The sequence below is a fragment of the Coregonus clupeaformis genome, chromosome 33 (assembly GCF_020615455.1).
Source record: "Coregonus clupeaformis isolate EN_2021a chromosome 33, ASM2061545v1, whole genome shotgun sequence".
Taxonomy (NCBI): Eukaryota; Metazoa; Chordata; class Actinopteri; order Salmoniformes; family Salmonidae; genus Coregonus; species Coregonus clupeaformis.
This window is the reverse complement of record NC_059224.1, coordinates 18,575,342-18,601,157: the sequence shown is the minus strand read 5'-3', so window position 1 is coordinate 18,601,157 and position 25,816 is coordinate 18,575,342. Positions and strand designations below refer to the sequence as shown.

Here is a 25,816-nt window from a genome sequence, read left to right as displayed (position 1 = left end):
TTAATGGAGGGTCTCGGATTTATGTACAGAATAATACTAAATGCTCTGAGACCAGGTTGTCTGCGCTGGTCGGCGACCTCTACTTTACACACAAGTTTATTTTACGCACGCCCAATATATGTTTTCATGGACAAAGACAGTGACTGTTCTGTTATGTGACTGAATTTTATTCAACATAACACTCCCCAGACGATAGTGTTTGGTATACACATGGGCTGCATAGGCGTTCAGATACCGAGCCAACCCTTCTCTCACACTCACTCACTGACTTGGTTGGAAGCGGTGTCAACTCCATCTAAACACGCTCCTCTCTCACATCGCAGTTAGCCCAGTACAGGCTGCTGGTCTGGATACTTCAAGTCAGATGGTTTTGACACAAGTAATCAATTGTGTCTGTCTCCGCTGCGTATTTAGGTTTGCGTTTACAAGAAAGCAGAATATTTCACAGCTTTTTGCCTTTGGTTGGATTTTGTGCTTCAGCGCAAATCTACAAATTAATGTCCCATATGGATATTTATTCGTCGAAGTTATCACCTGCAGTGGATTTCGCAGCCGGTGCTTTCCTGCTCGTTATAGGTAAGCGCTTTTTCTTCTGTCACTGTAACTTTTTTGCCTAATTTGTCGGCGCCAAATGGTTAGCCTTTTATGATTTATCTCAATAGTTTTGAAGATAAGAAACTGATGAAGCATTTACCTAATGTAGCGAAATGATTAAAAGGGCAATCTGGGATTGGTGCATGATTCTTGAAGAATATAATTTATAAAAGCTTCATGAGTTTAGTTAAACTATCTCACCCCATCGAACCCAAAATAAGCCTATGCTTGTTTTACTCCATTGTTTGTAAACAATGTAATCGTAAACAAACACTGTAGCGTCAAAACATAGCCTATCATTTTGATCTCATGGTGGTCAGCACTTACATCTATATCTATTTGAGTGTGGTTACATTTTTTCAGCTCCATCCCTCAGCTTTTTACCAAAACACATGGCGGGTGATGGCTGTGTTGTTAGCCTACTCAACTAGTCTATTGAAGAACTTCATTCATGGATTTTGAAATATATGTCTTTCAAGTTACCATCTGATTCGAAAGATAATTTTTGTAACGTCGTTATTTGTCTACACTTCTAAACAGTCTTGTGATTAGGGATCATAAAGGCTCTCAAGACAAATTCGCACTTTCTCATACATTTCACACTTTTCTATTCTGTCTTACACTCTCTTTCGCTCTCTCATTCTCCCTCTCTCTGTCTCTCTCTCTCTCTTTCACACACACACACAAATCAACACAAACATGTCACTGTTCATCTAGTGTCAGAGACAGAAGTCAGTGGCAGGCAAGTGGTTAGCGGAGGATGTGAACCAGACCATGATTAGTGTGTCTGTCTGTGTCTGCGCGCGCGCGTGTGTGTGTGCACACGTGCCTGCTTGCAGCGTGTGAGTGTAAATCAAATCAAATCAAAGCGAACAGGCAGGTGCGCTGAAAACAACAGGTGTAGACCTTACCCTGAAATGCTTACTTACAAGCCCCTTAACCAACAATGTAGTTCAAGAAATAGAGTTAAGAAAAATATTTACTAAATAAACTAAAGTTAAAAAAAGTATAAAGAATAAAACACAATAAAATAACAATAATGAGGCTATATACAGCGGGTACAGGTATCCAGTCAAGTGTGGGGGGTACAGGTTAGTCAAGGTAATTTGTACAGGTAGGTCGGGGTAAAGTGACACGGGGCGAGGGGGATTGTCAATGTAAATAGTCGGGTGGCCATTTCATTAATTGTTCAGCAGTCTTATGGCTTGGGGGTAGAAGCTGTTGAGGAGCCTTTTGGTGCTAGACTTGGCACTCCGGTACTGCTTGCCGTGCGGTAGCAGAGAGTATAGTCTATGACTTTGGTGACTGGACTCCTTGACAATTTTTTGGGCCTTCCTCTGACACCTCCTGGTATATGGGTCCTAGATGGCAGGAAGCTTGGCCCCAGTGATCAAATCAAAATAAAATAAAATCAAAATAAAATGTATTGGTCACATACACATGGTTAGCAGATGCTATTGCGAGTGTAGTGAAATGCTTGTGCTTCTAGTTCCGACAGTGCAGCAATATCTAGCAAGTAATATCTAACAGTTCCACAACAAAAACCTAATACACACAAATATAAGTAAAGGAATGGAATAAGAATATATAAATATATGGATGAGCAATGTCATTATCAAAGTGGCATAGGCTAAGATGCAATAGATAGTATAGAATACAGTATATACAGTGGGGAGAACAAGTATTTGATACACTGCCGATTTTGCAGGTTTTCCTACTTACAAAGCATGCAGAGGTCTGTAATTTTTATCATAGCTACACTTCAACTGTGAGAGACGGAATCTAAAACAAAAATCCAGAAAATCACATTGTATGATTTTTAAGTAATTAATTTGCATTTTATTGCATGACATAAGTATTTGATCACCTACCAACCAGTAAGAATTCCGGCTCTCACAGACCTGTTAGTTTTTCTTTAAGAAGCCCTCCTGTTCTCCACTCATTACCTGTATTAACTGTACCTGTTTGAACTCGTTACCTGTATAAAAGACACCTGTCCACACACTCAATCAAACAGACTCCAACCTCTCCACAATGGCCAAGACCAGAGAGCTGTGTAAGGACATCAGGGATAAAATTGTAGACCTGCACAAGGCTGGGATGGGCTACCGGACAATAGGCAAGCAGTTTGGTGAGAAGGCAACAACTGTTGGCGCAATTATTATAAAATGGAAGAAGTTCAAGATGACCGTCAATCACCTTCGGTCTGGGGCTCCATGCAATATCTCACCTCGTGGGGCATCAATGATCATGAGGAAGGTGAGGGAACAGCCCAGAACTACACGGCAGGACCTGGTCAATGACCTGAAGAGAGCTGGGACCACAGTCTCAAAGAAAACCATTAGTAACACACTACGCCGTCATGGATTAAAATCCTGCAGCGCACGCAAGGTCCCCCTGCTCAAGCCAGCGCATGTCCAGGCCCGTCTGAAGTTTTCCAATGACCATCTGGATGATCCAGAGGAGGAATGGGAGAAGGTCATGTGGTCTGATGAGAAAAAAATAGAGCTTTTTGGTCTAAACTCCACTCGCCGTGTTTGGAGGAAGAAGAAGAATGAGTACAACCCCAAGAACACCATCCCAACCGTGAAGCATGGAGGTGGAAACATCATTCTTTGGGGATGCTTTTCTGCAAAGGGGACAGGGACGACTGCACCGTATTGAGGGGAGGATGGATGGGGCCATGTATCGCGAGATCTTGGCCAACAACCTCCTTCCCTCAGTAAGAGCATTGAAGATGGGTCGTGGCTGGGTCTTCCAGCATGACAACGACCCGAAACACACAGCCAGGGCAACTAAGGAGTGGCTCCGTAAGAAGCATCTCAAGGTCCTGGAGTGGCCTAGCCAGTCTCCAGACCTGAACCCAATAGAAAATCTTTGGAGGGAGCTGAAAGTCCGTATTGCCCAGCGACAGCCCCGAAACCTGAAGGATCTGGAGAAGGTCTGTATGGAGGAGTGGGCCAAAATCCCTGCTGCAGTGTGTGCAAACCTGGTCAAGACCTACAGGAAACTGATGATCTCTGTAATTGCAAACAAAGGTTTCTGTACCAAATATTAAGTTCTGCTTTTCTGATGTATCAAATACTTATGTCATGCAATAAAATGCAAATTAATTACTTAAAAATCATTCAATGTGATTTTCTGGATTTTTGTTTTAGATTCCGTCTCTCACAGTTGAAGTGTAACTATGATAAAAATTACAGACCTCTACATGATTTGTAAGTAGGAAAACCTGCAAAATCGGCAGTGTATCAAATACTTGTTCTCCCCACTGTACATATGAGATGGGTAATGCAAGATGTGTAAACATTATTAAAACAACAAAATGCTGTGAGATCCTAAGACAGATAGGTGTCTCCCAAAGCATAACACTGACCAAGGTGACCCCTAGTTCACTGGAGAAGCTAAGGTTTAGAGTTAACGTTGGGTCAGGTCAAGTGGTCAGGAGTGCTTAGGGGAAAATTATACCTGGAATGTCTCCTACGACTACCCTGACACCTGTATATGACTTACAGTGCATTCGGAAAGTATTCAGATCCCTTGATTTTTTCCACATTTTGTTACGTTACAGCCTCATTGTCTGCTTACTTCCTGTTTTAGTTTTTGCTTGTAAGCAGGAATCAGGAGGATAGAATTATAGTCAGATTTGCCAAATGGAGGGCGAGGGAGTGCTTTGTATGCGTCTCTGTGTGTGGAGTAAAGGTGGTCGATACCACGACGGCCCTCAAAGAACTTCACTGGATTTTATGCAAACTGGAAACCACATATCCTGAGGCTGCATTTATTGTAGCCTGGGATTTTAACAAAGCAAATTTGAGGACTAGGCTGCCAAAGTTCTTTCTTATCGACTGTTGTACTCGGGCTGCTAAAATCCTCGACCATTGCTATTCGAACTTCCGGGATGGTTATAAGGCCCTCCCCCGCCCTCCTTAAGGAAAATCTGACCACGACTCCATTTTGCTCCTCCCTTCCAATACTAGTCTGACCAATCGGAATCCACGCTTCAAGATTGTTTTGATCACATGGACTGGGATATGTTCCGGGTAGCTTGCGAAAATAATTTAGACAAATACACTGAAACGGTGACTGAGTTTATCAGGAAGTGTATAGGTGATGTTGTGCCCACTGTGACTATTAAAACCAACCCTAACCAGAAACTGTGGATAGATGGCAGCATTCGCGCAAAACTGAAAGGGCGAACCATCGCATTTAACCATGGCAAGGTGACTGGGAATATGGCAGAATACAAACAGTGTAGCCACTCACTCCGCAAGGCAATTAAACTGGCAAAACATTAGTATAGAGACAAAGTGGAGTCACAATTCAACGGCTCAGACACAAGACGTATGTGGCAGAGTCTACAGACAATCACGGACTACAAAAGGAAAACCAGCCACGTCGCCGACACCGACGTCTCGCTTCCAGACAAGCTAAACACCTTCTTCTCCCGCTTTGAGGATAACACAGTGCCACCAACGAGGCTCACTACCAAGGACTGTGGCCTCTCCTTCTCTGTGGCCGACGTGAGTAAGACATGCATGTTAACCCCCGCAGGGCTGCCGGCCCAGACGGCATCCCTAGCCGCATCCTCAGAGCATGCGCAGACCAGCTGGCTGGTGTGTTTACGGACATATTTAATCTCTCCCTTTCCTAGTCTGCTGTCCCCACATGCTTCAAGATGTCCACCATCGTTCCTTTACACAAGAAACCAAAGGTAACTGAACTAAATGACTATCGCCCCGTAGCACTCATCTCTGTCATCATGAAGTGCTTTGTCACCCTAGACCCACTTCAATTTGCTTACCGCCCCAATAGATCCACAAACGATGCAATCGCCATCACACTGCACACTGCCCTATCCCATCTGGACAAGAGGAATACCTATGTAAGAATGCTGTTCATTGACCATAGCTCAGCCTTCAACACCATAGTACCCTCCAAGCTCATCATTAAGCTCAAGGCCCTGGGTCTGAACCCCGCCCTGTGCAACTGGGTCCAGGACTTCCTGACGGGCCGCCCCCCAGGTGGTGAAGGTAGGAAACAACATCTCCACTTCGCTGATCCTCAACACTTTTCTATTCTGTCTTACACTCTCTTTCTCTCTCTCATTCTCCCTCTCTCTGTCTATCTCTCTCTATTTCACACACACACACACAAATCAACACAAACATGTCACTGTTCATCTAGTGTCAGAGACAGAAGTCAGTGGCAGACAAGTGGTTAGCGGAGGTTGTGAACCAGACCATGATTAGGGTGCATGCTCAGCCCCCTCCTGTACTCCCTGTTCACCCATGACTGCGTGGCCAAGCACGCCTCCAACTCAATCATCAGGTTTGCAGACTACACAACAGTAGTATGCTTGATTACCAACAATGACGAGACAGCCTACAGGGAGGAGGTGAGGGCTCTGGGAGTGTGGCGCCAGGAAAATAACCTCTCACTCAACGTCAACAAAACAAAGGAGATGATTGTGGACTTCAGGAAACAGCAGAGGGTGCACCCCCCTATCCACATCGACAGGACCGCAGTGGAGAAGGTGGAAAGCTTCAAGTTCCTTGGCAAACACATCACTGACAAACTTAAATGGTCCTGTCTGGTTGTATCACCGCCTGGTATGGCAACTGCACCACCCGCAACCGCAGGGCTCTCCAGAGGGTGGTGCGGTCTGCCGAACGCATTACCGGGGGCAAACTACCCGCCCTCCAGGACACCCGATGTCACAGGAAGGCCAAAAAGATTGTCAAGGACATCAACCACCCAAGCCTGTTCAGCCCGCTATCATCCAGAAGGTGAGGTCAGTACAGGTGCATCAAAGCTGGGACCGAGAGAATGAAAAACAGCTTCTATCTCAAGGCCATCAGACTGTTAAATAGCCATCACTAGCACATTAGAGGATGCTGCTGCCTATTGAAATCACTGGCCACTTTAAGAAATGGAACACTAGTCACTTTAATAATGTTTACATATCTTGCATTACTCATCTCATATGTATATACTGTATTCTATAATATTCTACTGTATCTTAGTCCATGCCGCTCTGTCATTGCTTGTCCATATATGTATATATTCTTAAATTTCATTCCTTCCTTAGATTTGTGTGTATTGGGTACAGTGGGGAAAAAAAGTATTTAGTCAGCCACCAATTGTGCAAGTTCTCCCACTTAAAAAGATGAGAGAGGCCTGTAATTTTCATCATAGGTACACGTCAACTATGACAGACAAATTGAGGAAAAAAAATCCAGAAAATCACATTGTAGGATTTTTAATGAATTTAATTGCAAATGATGGTGGAAAATAAGTATTTGGTCACCTACAAACAAGCAAGATTTCTGGCTCTCACAGACCTGTAACTTCTTCTTTAAGAGGCTCCTCTGTCCTCCACTCGTTACCTGTATTAATGGCACCTGTTTGAACTTGTTATCAGTATAAAAGACACCTGTCCACAACCTCAAACAGTCACACTACAAACTCCACTATGGCCAAGACCAAAGAGCTGTCAAAGAACACCAGAAACAAAATTGTAGACCTGCACCAGGCTGGGAAGACTGAATCTGCAATAGGTAAGCAGCTTGGTTTGAATAAATCAACTGTGGGAGCAATTATTAGGAAATGGAAGACATACAAGACCACTGATAATCTCCCTCGATCTGGGGCGCCACGCAAGATCTCACCCCGTGGGGTCAAAATGATCACAAGAACGGTGAGCAAAAATCCCAGAACCACACGGGGGGACCTAGTGAATGACCTGCAGAGAGCTGGGACCAAAATAACAAAGCCTACCATCAGTAACACACTACGCCGCCAGGGACTCAAATCCTGCAGTGCAGACGTGTCCCCCTGCTTAAGCCAGGACATGTCCAGGCCCATCTGAAGTTTGCTAGACTGCATTTTGATGATCCAGAAGATGATTGGGAGAATGTCATATGGTCAGATGAAACCAAAATATAACTTTTTGGTAAAAACTCAACTCGGTCGTGTTTGGAGGACAAAGAATGCTGAGTTGCATCCATACCTACTGTGATGCATGGGGGTGGAAACATCATGCTTTGGGGCTGTTTTTCTGCAAAGGGACCAGGGACGACTGATCCGTGTAAATGAAAGAATGAATGGGGCCATGTATCGTGAGATTTTGAGTGAAAACCTCCTTCCATCAGCAAGGGCATTGAAGATGAAACGTGGCTGGGTCTTTCAGCATGACAATGATCCCAAACACACCGCCCGGGCAACGAATGAGTGGCTTCGTAAGAAGCATTTCAAGGTCCTGGAGTGGCCTCCAGATCTCAACCCCATAGAAAATCTTTGGAGGGAGTTGAAAGTCTGTGTTGCCCAGCGACAGCCCCAAAACATCACTGCTCTAGAGGAGATCTGCATGGAGGAATGGGCCAAAATACCAGCAACAGTGTGTGAAAACCTTGTGAAGACTTACAGAAAACGTTTGACCTGTGTCATTGCCAACAAAGGGTATATAACAAAGTATTGAGAAACTTTTGTTATTGACCAAATACTTATTTTCCACCATAATTTGCAAATAAATTCATTAAAAATCCTACAATGTGATTTTCTGGATTTTTTTTTCTCATTTTGTCTGTCATAGTTGACGTGTACCTATGAGGAAAATTACAGGCCTCTCTCATCTTTTTAAGTAGGAGAACTTGCACAATTGGTGGCTGACTAAATACTTTTTTTCCCCACTGTATATGTTGTGAAATTGTTAGATATTACTGCACTGTCGGAGCTAGAAGCACAAGCAATTTGCTACACCCACAATAACATCTGCTAAACACGTGTATGTGACAAATACAATTTGATTTGATTTGTAGGTTTTTAGGTAAAGTATTTCTGTGAGAGGTCTTGTGATTTTTTTGTAGCTAATGTTTTAAGATTGAGGTTATGTGAGGGTTAGGAGCTGATTCCGCCTTACACTCTCAACGCTTTGCCCTCCGGTACACAGTGTTCATAAAACCTTTTAAGTTACACAAAATGTCCTCCTGATTATCCCAAGATGTCCCAAGTTATGCAAACATGAAGTTTGTGATGAATATCGTGTAGCATGTGGGCAATTCCACAGTAACGGAATTACGCGGAGACTCAGATTTTTCTATTTAAAATGTATGTCGAACAAAAAACATTGATTTCAAAGTTTAATAAACCATACAACTCTATGCAGAAGGTCTACTTTGAACAACTTACACAGAAAATGTCACAAAACACAGAACATTTCACAAAACACATTTACTGGAAGAACTGTGCAGTTTATTTAACTAATAAATCCTATTAAATATATGCTCAGAATTTAAGTTTGAAAATACGTTTTGTTATTGAACTAGTTATCATGGGTCCCTGATCTGTACTAAACAGAAATGCATAATTATGGATATGAAAGTCATTCTCTTCATGGTGATGTATCTTGAATAGCTACACAAAGGTAGAAATATGCAATGTCATCCTTTGCATATATGGGTATTATTCTACACACTGGCTATTATTATTATTATGAATATAGTATAGTACAGTATAGTTCAGTACAGTACATTATACTGTACTCTACTCTAGTGTGCTCTACTGTACTGAACTGTGCATTCCAAACTTGTGAAACAAAGACATCTATGATTAGTTCAGATTTGGTCTGGTCACTAATCATGGACGTCTATGTTTGGGACTGGACCAAAAATCCATGCCTGTGGATGTTGAAATCAAGGCGCATGTGCGTACCGATAGGACGTATGGGGTGTGAGTAGCTCCGTTTTGTACCGACAAAACTGTGGTTGTATGTAGAAACCAGACAACAAAGTTTAAATCAAGCCAAAAAAAATAAAATAGATAAATCAACATATCCCCAAGCAACTGTGAGTGTGAGCGATCAGTTATGTACAACAGCAAACCAATCAGTTGGTAAAGCGGCGCGGCGACACGAATCCAACAAGCCATGGCTTTCCCCAGAGGAAAAGACAAGGAGGAATTTGGAGATGCAAACGAGAGTAATGAACAGTTAAAGGCTATCCAGGAAAACATAGCTAAAACGCTCTCAATGCAGACCAAAGCAAACTAACTGCTACAATCTGTTATTATAAAAGTAGATTTGCTCGAAAAGTAGAGGCTAACGTGTCAGACACGCACAAACAAGGCATGCGCATGAACGAAGAAGACAACAAAATGTGCCTTTGTGGAAAGCAAAGTTGCAAACTTTAGAAGATAAATTGGACCAGCAAGAAAACAGAATGAGACGAAACAACATGAGAATATTGTCCTTACCGGAAAACAAGGAAGAAGGAGACCTTTCCAGCTACGTGGTCAAACTGATATCAGAGGAACTTGACGTGGATATAGATCTGGTGATATATCACCATAGGATCGGCGTGAAACAGAAGAATGCTAAATACCCACGCATGGTCATCTTCAAACTGTGGAACTATCAGACCAAAATAAACAAGAGGGAAAGGAGATCAAAATCCACGGTTGGTCCATTCGACCTGTCTGTTAGGGTGAGAAAGAGACACAAGGAATACATTCTGATGAGACAGTCACTGGAGGAAATGGGGATCAAGTCTCAGCTCTGCTTCCCGGCAGTGCTGTGGGTATGGAAGGGAACACTAAGGATGAAATTCACAAGTGCCGATGAAGCCCTAATTAAGCTACAAGAAACCTTCCCAGTTGAAGGAGGAGAGCCCCCTGCTCTGAGAAGAGGACGAAGTAGGAAAACATGATGAGCGCACTAGGCTACATACAGTGATGCCTAAGACCAGCTTATTGTAATATGAGACAATATCCTTTCCCCCTCCCCAAGTAACCTTTCTTCTCTATGAAGTAACGATAGAAGTAGCCGATGCCAATGGGCTACATGGACACTGAAAATACAATTTAAAGGGGGGACATATAGCAAGTACTGTATGTCAATAACTGTTCTATAGATGTGTGTGTGTGTGGGAGTGTAGGTGTGTATTTGTGTGTGTTTGTGTATATGAATGGGATTGTGAAGGAAGAGTGAGGGATGGTGAATGTGAATATGTGTAGGAGGGTGGGAGAGAATGGGTGTGTGGATGCATAGAGTATATGTTGGGCGGGAATGAATGAGAATGTGTGAGTAAGTCGATTGATGGATGGATGGATGGATGGGTGTGTGTCTGAGAGGTAGGGAGGGTGGGAAAAGATGGGAGGTTGGGACAAGCTTGGCTTGGGTGGGGTAAAGGGGGGAGAAAACCGGGAGGGGAGGTGGAGAGGGATGGTATGGCTTGGGAGAGAGAGAAGGAAGGATTTAACTATTTCTTGCAAACATGCTGTAAAATGAATATGAGTTCTGGACAGATTAGGAGAGGATGTTGAGTTATTATTATTCCTTGTTTGTCATTATAGCTAATGTATAGCTAATTCAATGGTGGTTATTGGTGAGAGTGGAGGGGCTCTATCCAAAGGATGGACGGGGAGACTGGGAGGGCATTAGACACTTCTCTGAAGTATGTGTGAGGCCTCCACTCATCTCACTTCAGTCTCTCGGTGGACCCATTCTCCCCAAGTAGACCCCCACCAGCCACTATACTTTAATTTACAAGGTAATACAAACTGACCACAATACTTAAGTGAGTCTTTCTCCAATGTATGTACAATGACATAATCCACAGACTTTTGGTACATTGGGTGAGTAGTTGGATCTTAAAAACCCTAAAAAGGCATAGCACCTCAAAGTACAAAGATGTAATGTTTATGTTTTTTGTGTGTTCTCTGTTAAATGTCTGCTCAGCCCACATGCTCACACGCTCTATACAGTGAGGGAAAAAAGTATTTGATCCCCTACTGATTTTGTACGTTTGCCCACTGACAAAGAAATGATCAATCTATAATTTTAATGGTAGGTTTATTTGAACAGAGAGAGACAGAATAACAACAAAAAAATCCAGAAACACGCATGTCAAAAATGTTATAAATTGATTTGCATTTTAATGAGGGAAATAAGTATTTGACCCCCTCTCAATCAGAAAGATTTCTTGCTCCCAGGTGTCTTTTATACAGGTAACGAGCTGAGATTAGGAGCACACTCTTAAAGGGAGTGCTCCTAATCTCAGCTTGTTACCTGTATAAAAGACTCCTGTCCACAGAAGCAATCAATCAGATTCCAAACTCTCCACCATGGCCAAGACCAAAGAGTACTCCAAGGATGTCAGGGACAAGATTGTAGACCTACACAAGGCTGGAATGGCTACAAGACCATCGCCAAGCAGCTTGGTGAGAAGGTGACAACAGTTGGTGCGATTATTCGCAAATGAAAGAAAGACAAAATAACTGTCAATCTCCCTCGGCCTGGGGCTCCATGCAAGATCTTACCTCGTGGAGTTGCAATGATCATGAGAATGGTGAGGAATCAGCCCAGAACTACACAGGAGGATATTGTCAATGATCTCAAGGCAGCTGGGACCATAGTCACCAAGAAAACAATTGGTAACACACTACGCCGTGAAGGACTGAAATCCTGCAGTGCCCGCAAGGTCCCCCTGCTCAAGAAAGCACATATACAGGCCCGTCTGAAGTTTGCCAATGAACATCTGAATGATTCAGAGGAGAACTGGGTGAATGTGTTGTGGTCAGATGAGACCAAAATTGAGCTCTTTGGCATCAACTCAACTCACCGTGTTTGGAGGTGGAGGAATGCTGCCTATGACCCCAAGAACACCATCCCCACCGTCAAACATGGAGATGGAAACATTATGCTTTGGGGGTGTTTTTCTGCTAAGGGGACAGGACAACTTCACTGCATCAAAGGGACGATGGACGGGGCCATGTACCGTCAAATCTTGGGTGAGAACCTCCTTCCCTCAGCCAGGGCATTGAAAATGGGTCGTGGATGGGTATTCCAGCATGACAATGACCCAAAACACACAGCCAAGGCAACAAAGGAGTGGCTCAAGAAGAAGCACATTAAGGTCCTGGAGTGGCCTAGCCAGTCTCCAGACCTTAATCCCATAGAAAATCTGTGGAGGGAGCTGAAGGTTTGAGTTGCCAAACGTCAGCCTCGAAACCGTAATGACTTGGAGAAGATCTGCAAAGAGGAGTGGAACAAAATCCCTCCTGAGATGTGTGCAAACCTGGTGGCCAACTACAAGAAACGTCTGACCTCTGTTATTGCCAACAAGGGTTTTGCCACCTAGTACTAAGTCATGTTTTGCAGAGGGGTGTCATGAGAATTTCTATCTCTAATTCAACCAAAGCTTGAATCATTACCAGGGGTTGTAAGGCTCTGGTTTTAATCATAAATGATTCAAGGTCCACAACCAGCAAGAATTATCTGTATTTTTAATCATGGAGAGCTCTCCCGCCAAAACCCATACATTCAGCTTTATACCCCTTGACACACAAAGGCACTTTGCTCCGCCCACCTTTAGGAGGCTTTTTTTAACCCGTTCTCTCAGTCCCCTTCACCCTGGAATGTTTAGTCCCGCCCCCCTCTGTTAGTGGGTTGCCACTACATTATAACTCTTAACACCGTTCACACATTTATACTGTATTTGGGGTGAAATCCTTTAGTCATTATTCTTAAAATACAAATTAATCTAACAATCCACCCCTTTGACTAAATGTTTTCACATTCAGGATAAATGTATTTTACAAGCATGATTAATATCAGAGATTACGTCAGAATTAATAAACATTTCATCCAATTGCGGTCTTTCAGGGTCCAAATCCTCGTCATCCACCAAGCCTGGAGGATCGTTTTTCACATTCCCCTGGTCAGAGTCCGGAGTCAGTCCATCTCTCATCATTGTTGAGATACTGCATTTCACCAACGCCTGACTCACCAATCCTCGGACACAGGGAACAAGACAACAACCACATAATACAAGAATACCCATACGAACACTGACCGCTCCTAAGATGGTGGCTGCTATGGTTTTCCATTTACCAAACATTTCATCAAACCACCCTATCCACAATGTACTAACTTCTGAGTTCTCAGTTCATTCTTCACTTAGTGCAGTTAATTCTGCAAGAGCTCTGGTGACTGTCCCATCCAGTGTGGTGTTGTTAGGGATAAATGTGCAACAATGGCTTATCATTCTATAGACACCGGCCTTTTCTGCCTGATCTAGAACCAACCTCTACTAAGTTATGAGTGGGATGGTGGATAATTGCTCGGAGATCCCCTTTACTGCATCTCTAGTCTGGTTAATAAATCGTTGTTGGTTGTAATAGATATAATTTATCCAATCCACATTCTTGTTTATTATCACCCACCAGAAAAATGTTGTGGTAAAACCCTCCCATATTTGATTCATAGCTTTGTATTCGTCTGGAACACCCCTGGGGATGCCTATACCATCTATCCAAATTGGGCTATTTCCTTCCTGACCTATATTTCTTCTCCTCCTGATTATTCTTCCTGTCACTGGTCTTTGATGACTAATTCTTACAGGTTTGGACCAACAATACTGGTGCACAAGTACCCACCCATCCTTCTGGTAATGTCTGTCAAATGCTCCCTTTGTTAGTACATGCCCACCACACATCAGTCAGGGGGATGGTAAGGTTCATAATTTTTCCCCTCCCTTCCTTATCTAAAGCAGTCACATTAATTATCTCCTTACAGCCATCAAAATCACCCAAGTTACGGGTGCCATTTCTATGTCTGTAACACTGGTATTCGCCAGGAGTTAAAGTGAATCTAGGTGGGCTGGCCGAGTAAGTCAACTTTGCCAGCCCAATCCCTGTGCAATTGGGCTCTTTTTGATTGGACCCCAGGTCTAATACACAGGGAAACATTGCCTTTGGCATTGGGGCGGTCAACATTGTCGGTCGCCCAATGGAGCATGCATAACAATTGGTCTCCCCCAAGGCCCTAGCGGTGTACTTCATCCACTTTAACCCCTCTACTTCCCCTTGGTTCCATTCTTGGAGGAGAAAATCTTTCATAGTGGACGGGTTAGTCGAATTGACTCCGTCATCCCTTGACTGATCTACTCGGTCTATTGCTATTAATGGATTAATGACAGTACCTTTGTCCTCCATATCTTTCGACTCCATCAAATGTAATCTTAGACAAGTATCCCGTCCGTATTCGTCCGCGCAAGCCCAGTAAGTTATTTTCATGTCCTCTTTAGTGACCTTTATTATTGTTACTACCATCTCCGTGGGGATGTCCGTGGGGATTATTGTTACTACCATCTCCCGTCTCATATCTCCATCCCCCAGTATGTCTAAATACCTGAGCCCAGGAACAATCCCCCGAGGGAGCTCAACATAAATACAATGGGATTTTATAATCCCACGTTGCTTGCTTATCCGCCCTGATAAAATCCCTAATCCTAATTTTGAATCTTACTCCCCACCCTTCTCTGACTCCTATTTTGTATATCACTCGTCCTTGACGGTCAGTATGTCGGGTCGCTTCCCTTTTATTTCTTAATAATGGTAAGGCCATAGCGTAATTGGTGCGGGGTGGTGGTGGATCTTGACATACCAGGACTATTGCAGAGACTATGATGCAGCTCAGGGTCACCCATATTCCCAAAAACCTTGTTAACAGAGGTCTTCGTTAACAGAGGTGATTTTCGTTAACAGAGGTGACCCCCGGACCCTATTGGTCCAGTTAACAGAGGTGACCCCCGGACCCTATTGGTCCAGTTCTTCTCTCCAACTCTGCGTGTGTTCAGTGGTGCTTGTATGTGGTCTTACCTTCTTGCTCTTTCTGCTATTCTAATGGCAAAGGCGGTGACCAACAAAACCTGATAGGGGCCTTCCCAACCGGCCTGCTTCCAGTTTTCTTCTTTAGGGACTGGATGCTCACCAGTCACCTGGTTAGATAGAGTGGGTCACCTTCTCCTTTAGTTCACCTGTGGGGCACAAAACCTCTGACATACGGGTGTGGTTAATAAACTATCTTCACACATGTTCAGATTAATCTAACAATTTCTGACTGCATTTTCTTTCTAGACTGTATCTAAAAAAAAAAAAGTTTAAAAAAAAAGTATTTTGTCCTCTCCTTCGTATATTATTTAATCCTACCATTAGCCTCTTCCCCCCTCTTGACACATAGTTCTGCTCATGTGTCAATATTACCACCTACCTAAACAATCACTTAGGTAATTTATCATCCAATTGCCATGCCTTATTTATTTTTGAGACTGTCCCTTGCTTCTTTATTGCTCCTCCCACATCCTTTGTCTTTTATGGCTGCTAAATTCGACTTTCATTCAGTTCAGAATCAATTAGTAATCCAATCAATCAATCTCTTATCTTGTAAAAACACTTATGTTTAGTTCAAACTCTGTTCTACCCTGGCTCTCCCGGGCTTGACCTGAAGACTGATGGTTGGACATGACAAGTCCATATTTAAATCTTTAAAACCTAACACAACCCCCCTTCATGCTGTAATCAATCAAGAAGATAGCAAAGGAGAGACAGGGTTTAGCCTGAACTCTGCTTAATCCTGGTGCCGCTCCCTTCACAATGTTTGAAGAGAGACAAAAGACAGCCATGGATTGAAGTAAGAGCAAGCACTTCGACCCTAGGTCACCTAAGCCTTCTGCCTAGCAACAAATAATAAAAAACTCTATGTTCGTGATTAACCCAGTTATATCTAATAGCTCACCAAAAAAAAAAAAAAAACATCACCATCTTTAAATCACGACCAATGTCATATCCCTCTTTACTCTCTACCATTTGGGTAAAATCCCTGATATATTTAGGAAAAGCTAAGACTGTTTGGGAAGTGAGCAACAACATAAACTGTTCTTCCTCCTCAGAGTTCCAAATGATTTTACCATGGGCTGCCATTGCCTTCCCATAGATAAGATCACTTAATTTACCGGTATGCAGTACATAATGGAGTACCCAAGCTTTACAGCAGTATCATTCCCAAAAAGCTCATCATTCTTCATCTATTTCTGGACATCTAGTCCCTATCTTCCTGATCTTATTACTAAATCAATGATCTAGGCAATAGCTGTTTCGCATTAAATTGTGCCTTCCTCTGATTACTGCAGCTCATTGCATTAATTTAGTTTCAAATACCAACTTGTTGTTTATTAAAGCCTAATAAAAATGAAATGTACATGACAACATTTGATAATATCTCAACTTACTTCTATCCCGTAAAAGTAATCCAAGATTAGTACAATTGACTAGCAACAGGTATCTTTCATTCAGGGAAAGCTCTCTCCCTCTTCTGTTATTTTAATGTTTCAAATATCACCCAACAAACCGTTCCATCCCACAGCATAGTAAACACCACCTATCAACTGTTGAAAATCCCCTAAATTCAACATAACAACCCTTTATAAACATCATGCTGGGTGCGTTGTATTATTATTATTTTTAAACCCAATTGAAAAACAACAATCAAAGATAGCCAGGCTCATCTTAATTTGGTAGCTCACTTTTATGACCTAAATACTGCCTAACTTCACTACTGCTCCCCCTCGCCCTGAGCAACATTTCAATGAGATAAGCTAATCTCCTTCTCCTGGTTATACATTTTGTTAACCTTCAATTACCATCAGTAATCTAAAGATGGTAGTACACACAAAACATGATACAGATATCCCCAGTCCTAACCCATCAATAATGTTTGTATCAATCTAATTCCTCATAACTAATCCATAAAACCACTCAAAATTCCTCGAGTATACAATGATTATTTAATTGATTACCCTAAATCTGCTACATGTGATCTCATCTCAAATGATCCATTATCAATTATTTGATCAACCCCCTAGGAAAATCTGTCTCCCCTACTATTGTTCCTGTTGAAGTGCTAAGTCAATAGTAGCCAATTCAAACACCTCACAATTTGGATCAAAGGGTCCTACTCTTTCTCCCTCAAGGACTAGTCATGCCCTCTCTTCCTCACACTCAAAGCTGGGAAATAGACGTCTGCTAGGCTTCTCTATCTTTTCTTTCTTACCTGGCTCTGTCCTGTCTGTTATTCTGCTCATGATGGATTGCATGTCTCTCTGAGGCTATTACACAATTCAGTTATTTTCCCAACATACTCTCCGTGATCGGCCCATGGCAAAAGTGTCCTCTGGGCATCCCCTGAAACCCATTGCCCTCTAACGGCAGCCCAAACCTTACTATTCTTGTTTTTGGGTGGGTCATTCCTTCTACCGCTCTGGCCACGTCCTCTGTGTTCATGGCCTGTCTGCTAAATGGCATATTATTATTATTACTGTATATTCCCAATTTACTATTACTTTAATCATTGCAACCTGTTGCATTGATGTTTTTAAAATATACACCTATTGTTTAATAACTTCATATATATAACCAATGTTTATTCAATCCATCATCCTAATAGTAAAAACGATATCCCATTGTTCACGTAACGAAACCAAATTAAACATTTTTGAATCCACCACTTATTTTCATACACCACTGGCGTTACTCAACCTATACAATAAAGTAATAACCATTTGAATTCATCAAAGCACTTCCTTCCAGTAAAGTCTTTAGACCTCTACTTGAAATTTTCCAGCTCAATCTAACTCGCTGGACTGTCTCTATTTTTTCCCGCTAACCAGAGCCATAAATTATTCTCCTTTGTCCTCAACTCAATTTTCACAGCTCTATCGCCATTTCAGTTCGCTATTCAATTTCTTTAACTGTTCTCTCTGATTCGGCCCTAATTAATAAAACAAATACTTGATATCGTTGATAAGCATACATTTAATGATATTCCTATCATCTGAACTATGTACTGTCTCTCACCCCCCAACCACGCTTCAAATCTTTCATTCAACATCAACAAACCCAATCCTCAGTATCCGGTTACCATTCATACCAGCCGTTGAATTCCCTCATACACACAGATTTCACCTTATGCCATTCAAATGCCCAACAAAACATACTAGTTCAATGGAACCCTCGATTGGCTCTCTACTATTTATACATTACTTCTATAACCACATTAGTTATATAATTATTATTATTATTATTATTATTAGTTATGGTCCGATTACCCATTAAACCTTATCACATAATCAAACAGCGGCACAACCTTAAACTCATATCGGCCGGCTGGTAGCCCAGTAACCAAGAGCACCGTGTCAGCAACCAAGAGGTCGCCGGTTCCAATCCCCGAGCCGACCAGGCGAAAAATCTGCCGATGTGCCCCCGAGCAAGGCACCCAACCCCAATTGCTCCTGCAAGTCGCTCCGGACAAGAGCGTCTGCTAAATGACCAAAAATGCAAATGTAAATATTCTCTACTTTCTCACCCATGACGTACGTCTACATTTGGGTGAGAAAGTTCATACGTATATATCGTTAGAAATTTATAGGTACCTCTCAAACAATCGCTTCGTGGTGTTTTAGCCAATTCTTAATCGACACAAATCATTTCTTCAAACATTTTACCTGTGGAACCAAAAAATAGACTGTCATATCCCGGACACTGCCCTTTCCTTTATCCCTGCAGTCACGATGGTTATGACCTGTTCTGTTACAGTATTTACACGGGGCCTTACACTCCCTGGCCAAATATCCCTCTTTGTTACAGTTAAAGCACTTCCTCTCTCCTTCGCGCTTCCAAAAGCCATACCCTCGCTGTCTCTAGCCCCTCCCCTCGCTGTTTCTTCAAATCCGTTCCACAGTTTACATGCCTCTGCTTAATCATAATTTCTAACTTCTCCACATCGAGATGCCCAATAAATCCATACCTCTTCTCCCAAATGGATCCATAAAACATATATCTTCGATCTCTTCCTAACATATATATTTCATCCCCTGTTAATTCTCGGACCTCTTTAGAATATTTATTTCCCATGGTGGAAAAATAAGAAATCCCCCCGTTTAGTAATAATTCAATCCAGAATTATTTTCCTGGGACTTATTATTAGGTGCGACTCTTGAGCCAATGTTTATGATCTGCTTTTGTAATTAACCATTTAAATTATCCAACCCGTAACCCAGTTTCATGAAAGGGATCGGACAACCATTCTTTCTCACGCGACCTATTTTAGTTCCTTAAAGGGATCGGACAACCATTTTTTTCTCACGCTACCTATTTTAGTTCCTTCCTTGAAACAATTATCACGTATTTCGATGGATCATTAAGTCTCACACGTATACAACCTTATACGATTTTTTGCTAACACTATCCGTAACCTAGAGGTCGTAACTGCTCCAGTTTCATGAAATAGACAGAGTTAGAGCAAATCCCCAGTTGTTTATGCGACTTTCGACCTGTTTAATGTATCTATCTCACACAACGATAATTATCCCCCTTCCTGTTTATATTGTAAAGACTGTATCTCGTACAATCTCAATATTAACTAGATTATTTTGGTAATAGCTATTCACCTAGGGTCAATTCCGGACCCCCCTTCCTTCCTTTAATAATTATTATTTCCTTTGAGATTTTGGTAACTATTCTCTGCCCTTCACAATAATTACTATTCTTATAAAAGTTCAAATAATTACACCAAAATCCATGAATAAAAATGACTGACCTTCTCCTTGCAGTTTGGATTTAAATGCTTTTTCAATCTCGTTAACGTCTTTATCGTTCATAAGATTAATCACCGGCCTGTTTATAACCTTAACGTCGAAGGCCAGGACTATTCTCCACGGATGCAATCATCCGCCCGTGCACGGTTTCAGTGTCCTTAGAACGACAAAGACCTATTTTTAAGCTCCGCTCGAAGGACCACTTGTCATGAGAATTTCTATCTCTAATTCAACCTAAGCTTGAATCATTACCAGGGGTTGTAAGGCTCTGGTTTTAATCATAAATGATTCAAGGTCCACAACCAGCAAGAATTATCTGTATTTTTAATCATGGAGAGCTCTCCCGCCAAAACCCATGCATTCAGCTTTATACCCCTTGACACACAAAGGCACTTTGCTCCGCCCACCTTTAGGAGGCTTTTTTTAACCCGTTCTCTCAGTCCCCTTCACCCTGGAATGTTTAGTCCCGCCCCCCTCTGTTAGTGGGTTGCCACTACATTATAACTCTTAACACCGTTCACACATTTGTACTGTATTTGGTGTGAAATCCTTTAGTCATTATTCTTAAAATACAAATTAATCTAACAGGGGTCAAATACTTATTTCCCTCATTAAAATGCAAATCAATTTATAACATGTTTTACATGCATTTTTCTGGATTTTTTTGTTGTTATTCTGTCTCTCACTGTTCAAATAAACCTACCATTAAAATTATAGACTGATCATGTCTTTGTCAGTGGGTAAACGTACAAAATCAGCAGGGGATCAAATACTTTTTTCCCTCACTGTATATGTAATGTATACGCTAACTATGTATTCATACTATGACTTTCCCACTCCATGGAATGCCCACCGCCTTCATATGACATGTCTGCTAAAATGTTATTCAATGATAGACAGAACAGACAAGATTAACTTTGATTTTATACAAGTAAAGACCAACAAAATCCAACTTATTACATGGAATGTGTAAGGGCTTCATGATGAACACTTAAAGAGATTGTCAGCAGATGTGGTTTTTCTGCAAGAGAAGTTGAAATGTAATATTTAAAGAGGAGTTGGGTTGGAGGGGCCTATGCTGCCACCTACTGTAGTAACAGCAGATGTGTAGGCATCCTGATAAATAAGAATACACCATTTTCCCTTATATCCCAGCACACGGACCAAGAAGACTGTTTTCTAATGTTGAATTGTACCTTACGTGGTGAAAAATACACATTGATTTCATTGTATATCCCACCAGGGGCAAATCTGGAGTTTTTAGATAGAATTAGATCGAATCCGGACAGGAACTATTATTTTAGCAGGCGACCTAAATCATACATTCGATAAGATTGACAGCCGTAGCAATAAAAAAGGCAAATTCAAGGAACCTCCAAAGAGGCTGAACAATGTAATCTCTACAAATAATTTACTCGACACCTGGAGATTATTATTCCCAACTACAAAAGACGACTCCTTTTTTTCTCAAAGTAAGAAAAGCTATTCAATAATTGACTAAATTGTTATTTCCAAAAATGCACTCAACAATTTACTAGGTTACAAAATCGATGGCATAGTTATATCGGATCATTCTCCGGTGTCATGCTGAATTACACCAACAGAAAATACACTTAGCGACAGAATATGGAGAATGAACAGAGCGCATCTTCAAGACCCGAAGTGTATCAAATACGTAAATGAAAAAATGTAACTTTACCATTACAAAGATATAAAGGAAAAGCCGACCCCGATATAATTTGGGATGCTTTTATTAAGGTGTGCATTAGGGGAATGATAATCTCATACTCTGCTAAAGTTAAATCTGAATTAAATTAAAGAAAAATAAATCACTATTTTAGAAAAAGCTCATAAGAAATCTTTACAAGGTAAAGAAGAAAATACAATTTCTGAACTTAAGCAGCAATATGATATTTTACAGCCAACAACTACATGTTAAACTCAAATAAAGCATACTACTTAATGGCAAATAAACCTGGTAAACATCTCACACATACACATTTGTTAATTAGAAACAACACGATTAATGACCATTTTAAAAGCTTCTATGAAAATATATATAAATCAGAATTAAACAACAGTTGGACTGATCCTACAGCCTTCTTAGACTCAACAACCCTGAAGCAATTATCAGCAGACCAAAAATTATCACTAAAAACAGAGATCAACCTAAAATAAATATTAGACACTGTTAAATCATTCCCGCGGTTAAACCATTAGACTTTTACATCACCAGGTCATTGTGGATTACTAAAGTATAATATCCCTTATAACAAATCATGATAACATTTGATAGATAGATGCATCTGCACACACATGTACATGTGTAGCATGTGACAATAGCAGAATCATATCAAGGATAGCATCACAAATGAATACATAAATACCACTTGAAGCTTGATGATGACTTGATCATTTGAATCAGCTGTGTAGTGCTAAGGCAAAAACTAAAATGTGCACCCCTTTGAGTCCCCAGGACCAGGACTGAGAACCACTGCTCTTCATTGGGACCTCTTCATCTGCAGACAGGCTTTCACAGCTCTGTATCTGAGGACAGAAAACCTCACGAGAAACAGACTTCATTATACTCAAATTAGACCGCACTGAATATTATGTTACTATTATCTCCATCCTCACTTCTAGGGACTGGAACTACACAAAAGTACCTGCCCTATCCAGAATATCCTACTCTCTCACTTTGACCGATGGGGCTGCTATCCTTCACCCTCCTCCATGGCTGTTAGCTAGCTAACTACAAATGCATTTGGAGTTTGTTTTTTACAGTGATAAATACATCAAGATAGCTAGCTAATATGAAGCCAATAACATTTAATTAACTTAGCTAGCGATATATACAGTAGGTAAAGTTGGCTAGATAGCTAGCTAGCTATGTTAGCAGCTCATTTGAGTTAGCCTGCACTGTAGCTAGTTAGCTAATAATACACCTTTTTTTATGTATTTACTTACTTGAATAGGTTCTCCCAGCCATGTGGACGATTGGAAACTTTGTTTTTCACCAGAGCGGTTTAGAGCATATTACTATTTACCTGTGAATAAATTCATGAAATGGAGAATGGATTAAACTATTTACCCATTTAATAACCAGACCTTCATACAAACTTGCTATGCTGAATTCTTGACGCACAATCGAACGTGCTGCTATATGCTGCCATATGCTGCCAGCACGACCACAAACAAGCCACTCTGGGCGGCCGAAGCGGTACGCGGCAATTTACCGCGTGCTAGTGTACACAAGCGTAAGTCTAAGGGTGGTTTTAACCTTCCAGACTTGCAATTGTATCTTGCGACATATAGTTAAATACACTAAAGAGGAACAATGTATACATATTGAAGATGCGCATGCTCATCCCCAGATTCTTTTCACTTGTCTATTTTCGAAGAATAGAGCTAAGAACATTAACAAGTTCATAGTTAAGAACTATAACAATATGGAAGAAAATCAAACCGCATTCTACAAGAACCAATTTCACTCCCTAAAAACACAACCCTATGGAACAATCCTTGGATAGCTTTTCAGAATTCACCGATAAATTTGTCGACATGGAAAACTAAAGGCATAGAAACCGTAAAAGACTTGGTATTAGGAAATACATTTATTTCCATGACAGAATTAAAAAGCAATGTTGGACTGACCAATGTAGATATTTTCAAATACATGCAACTTAAATGTTTCATATCACGAAATGTCAATTTGAAATCTTTTGGACATCAGCGCAATCTTGAGGGAATCCTATTTGAGTCAGAAAATGATATGTTAGGTAAGATATACAAAACCTTGCAGAGAGCCTATCCAACTGACAGTCCCATTGAACGCAGAACAAGGGAGAGCTCGGTTTGTTGTTTTGGAAAGTTTGTTGTTTTGAAAGTGTATTGGAAAGTTTCTTAGTAGCTAGCTAACTTTTTAGTTTGGATCCCGCGACACAGTTGACATCAGTTGCTGGGACTGCTACTCTCTGTCCAGTGATCCTGCCGTGTCTGACGAGCTAGCTGCCTATCAAGCTAGCAGGGTTTTCTTGAGGGCTTGAACGCAGCCCGCGACGCGGTTAGCCATTGTGGCTGGGACCGCGGATTGTCCTGGGTTTGTGGCTGTCTAGATCCCTGCTGTTTATTGTTTTCAATCTTCCCTGTGACCTGCCCTGTCTGGAACTGCGAGGAGTAACAGTGTAACCTACATTGCTAGCTACCATGACAAAGACCAAACCCGACGGGAGTACCGTTGAGGACAGTGGTGTCTCTATCACAGTTGAAGGATCTTTTAAACGAACAAAAATAGTTCTACAAGCAGTTCTTACAACAACAAGAAAATAGCTTCAAGTGTTTTGTCCAAATACTGGTGGATTCAACTAATAAAATAATGGACAACCTGACCAGAGAGGTCCAGGACCTATGTCGTAGAAATGTATCACTATACTTATTAAAAATCAAAGTTCTTCCAGAGTTTCTGTAGAATCAAGATATACTTTATTACACAGCGCAACAAAAGCCGAGCTAGTCTGCAGAGCAACTAAACTCCCAACACTTGGCCCTCAGTTTATATACAGTTCTATTCCTGCACATTTTACATACTTTTTGCCTAATCCCTCCCAGTTTAGTTCCTCCACCATTGTTCCAAGCTTTCATCTTTTCACCGCCCACTCTTTATTTATGAGAGTGGCGAAATCTGACTTCTCCTCCTATATATTCAGTTTGAAAACAATAGTGGCAGAACCAAGCCATAATAATAACAGAGCCATCTCCTGGCTCTGCTCTGTTTATTCTAAAACATATCAATCAATACTTAAATATGGTTTAAACATGGCAGGTCCATAACCCATTCTCAACCATATACATTTAAGACATTCCTTATGCATTGCCTCATGCATAGCAGTATAATCAATTCTCAAACATGTAACGTTTTCATGCATAGTGTATATTTCCCACACATAGTGAGATTGAGCAGGCCCATTCCCAAAAGCCATGTCCTGACTCTGGCTCAGGCTCCCTCCCTGTGTACCACTCTGTACCACACTCTGTATTCACTTAGTTGTACTGCTTGTCTTTATGATTAACTATGTTTTAACTTTATAGTCTAAAAATACTTAACTATGTTTAACATATCGTTTAACTGCAAAATACTCAATACATCCCCCCTTTGGGACTTAATAGGTCCCACACTTTAAATGTATATAGTGACTAAGATATGAATACTGGGATATATAGTGAGTAACATAAAAATACTCATATTCATGAACATATATTTTTAAAACATTACTTATTCAAACAATAACAATATAAATGTTTCTACTTTAAAATAAACAATCTAAGTGTTAGTATCCTAACACCTAAAATAAGGCAGCTTTGTTTTAATTATAATATATATTTAAGGCAGTTATCTTGCGGTTTGTATAAGCAATATATGAAATACTAAATCCCTTATAATATTATTCTTCATAATATCATCCCTTATGTTTTACATGGTCTAGTAATGCTTGCTCTCCCTCTCGGACACCTCCCTAACAACCCTTTTCTTAACCTAAGCAGAACCTGTTTAGGGGATTAAGAGACCGTGTAACCGGAAACCCTATGTTACATGCATATACTACATAGAGAAAACATGAGAGAGGCCTAGTCTATCTTTTTAGGATTCCAGGTTTTCCTCAGGCATCCCAGACTCCTAATTCCAACCCCATAATCAATTTAAATGTTGCCTCACCTACTTTCCTTAATAAATACTTAGACTCTTTATTACCACTAAAGTAATATGGAACAGGATATAAATCTGGGAGATTAAT

The 25,816-nt window shown here is 41.1% G+C and overlaps 1 protein-coding gene across 1 annotated transcript in view; it reads left to right on the top strand.

Annotated features, from left to right (window-relative positions):
- Window positions 1–285: 285 nt before the first annotated feature.
- Window positions 286–25,816, top strand: part of opn8b (opsin 8, group member b) — an 86,559-nt gene continuing 61,028 nt past the window's right edge. The window contains exon 1 of the mRNA XM_041860282.2: window positions 286–576. Within this exon, the coding sequence (XP_041716216.2) occupies window positions 498–576 (79 nt within the window). The 5' untranslated portion in view covers window positions 286–497. The remainder of the gene's footprint in view (window positions 577–25,816) is intronic.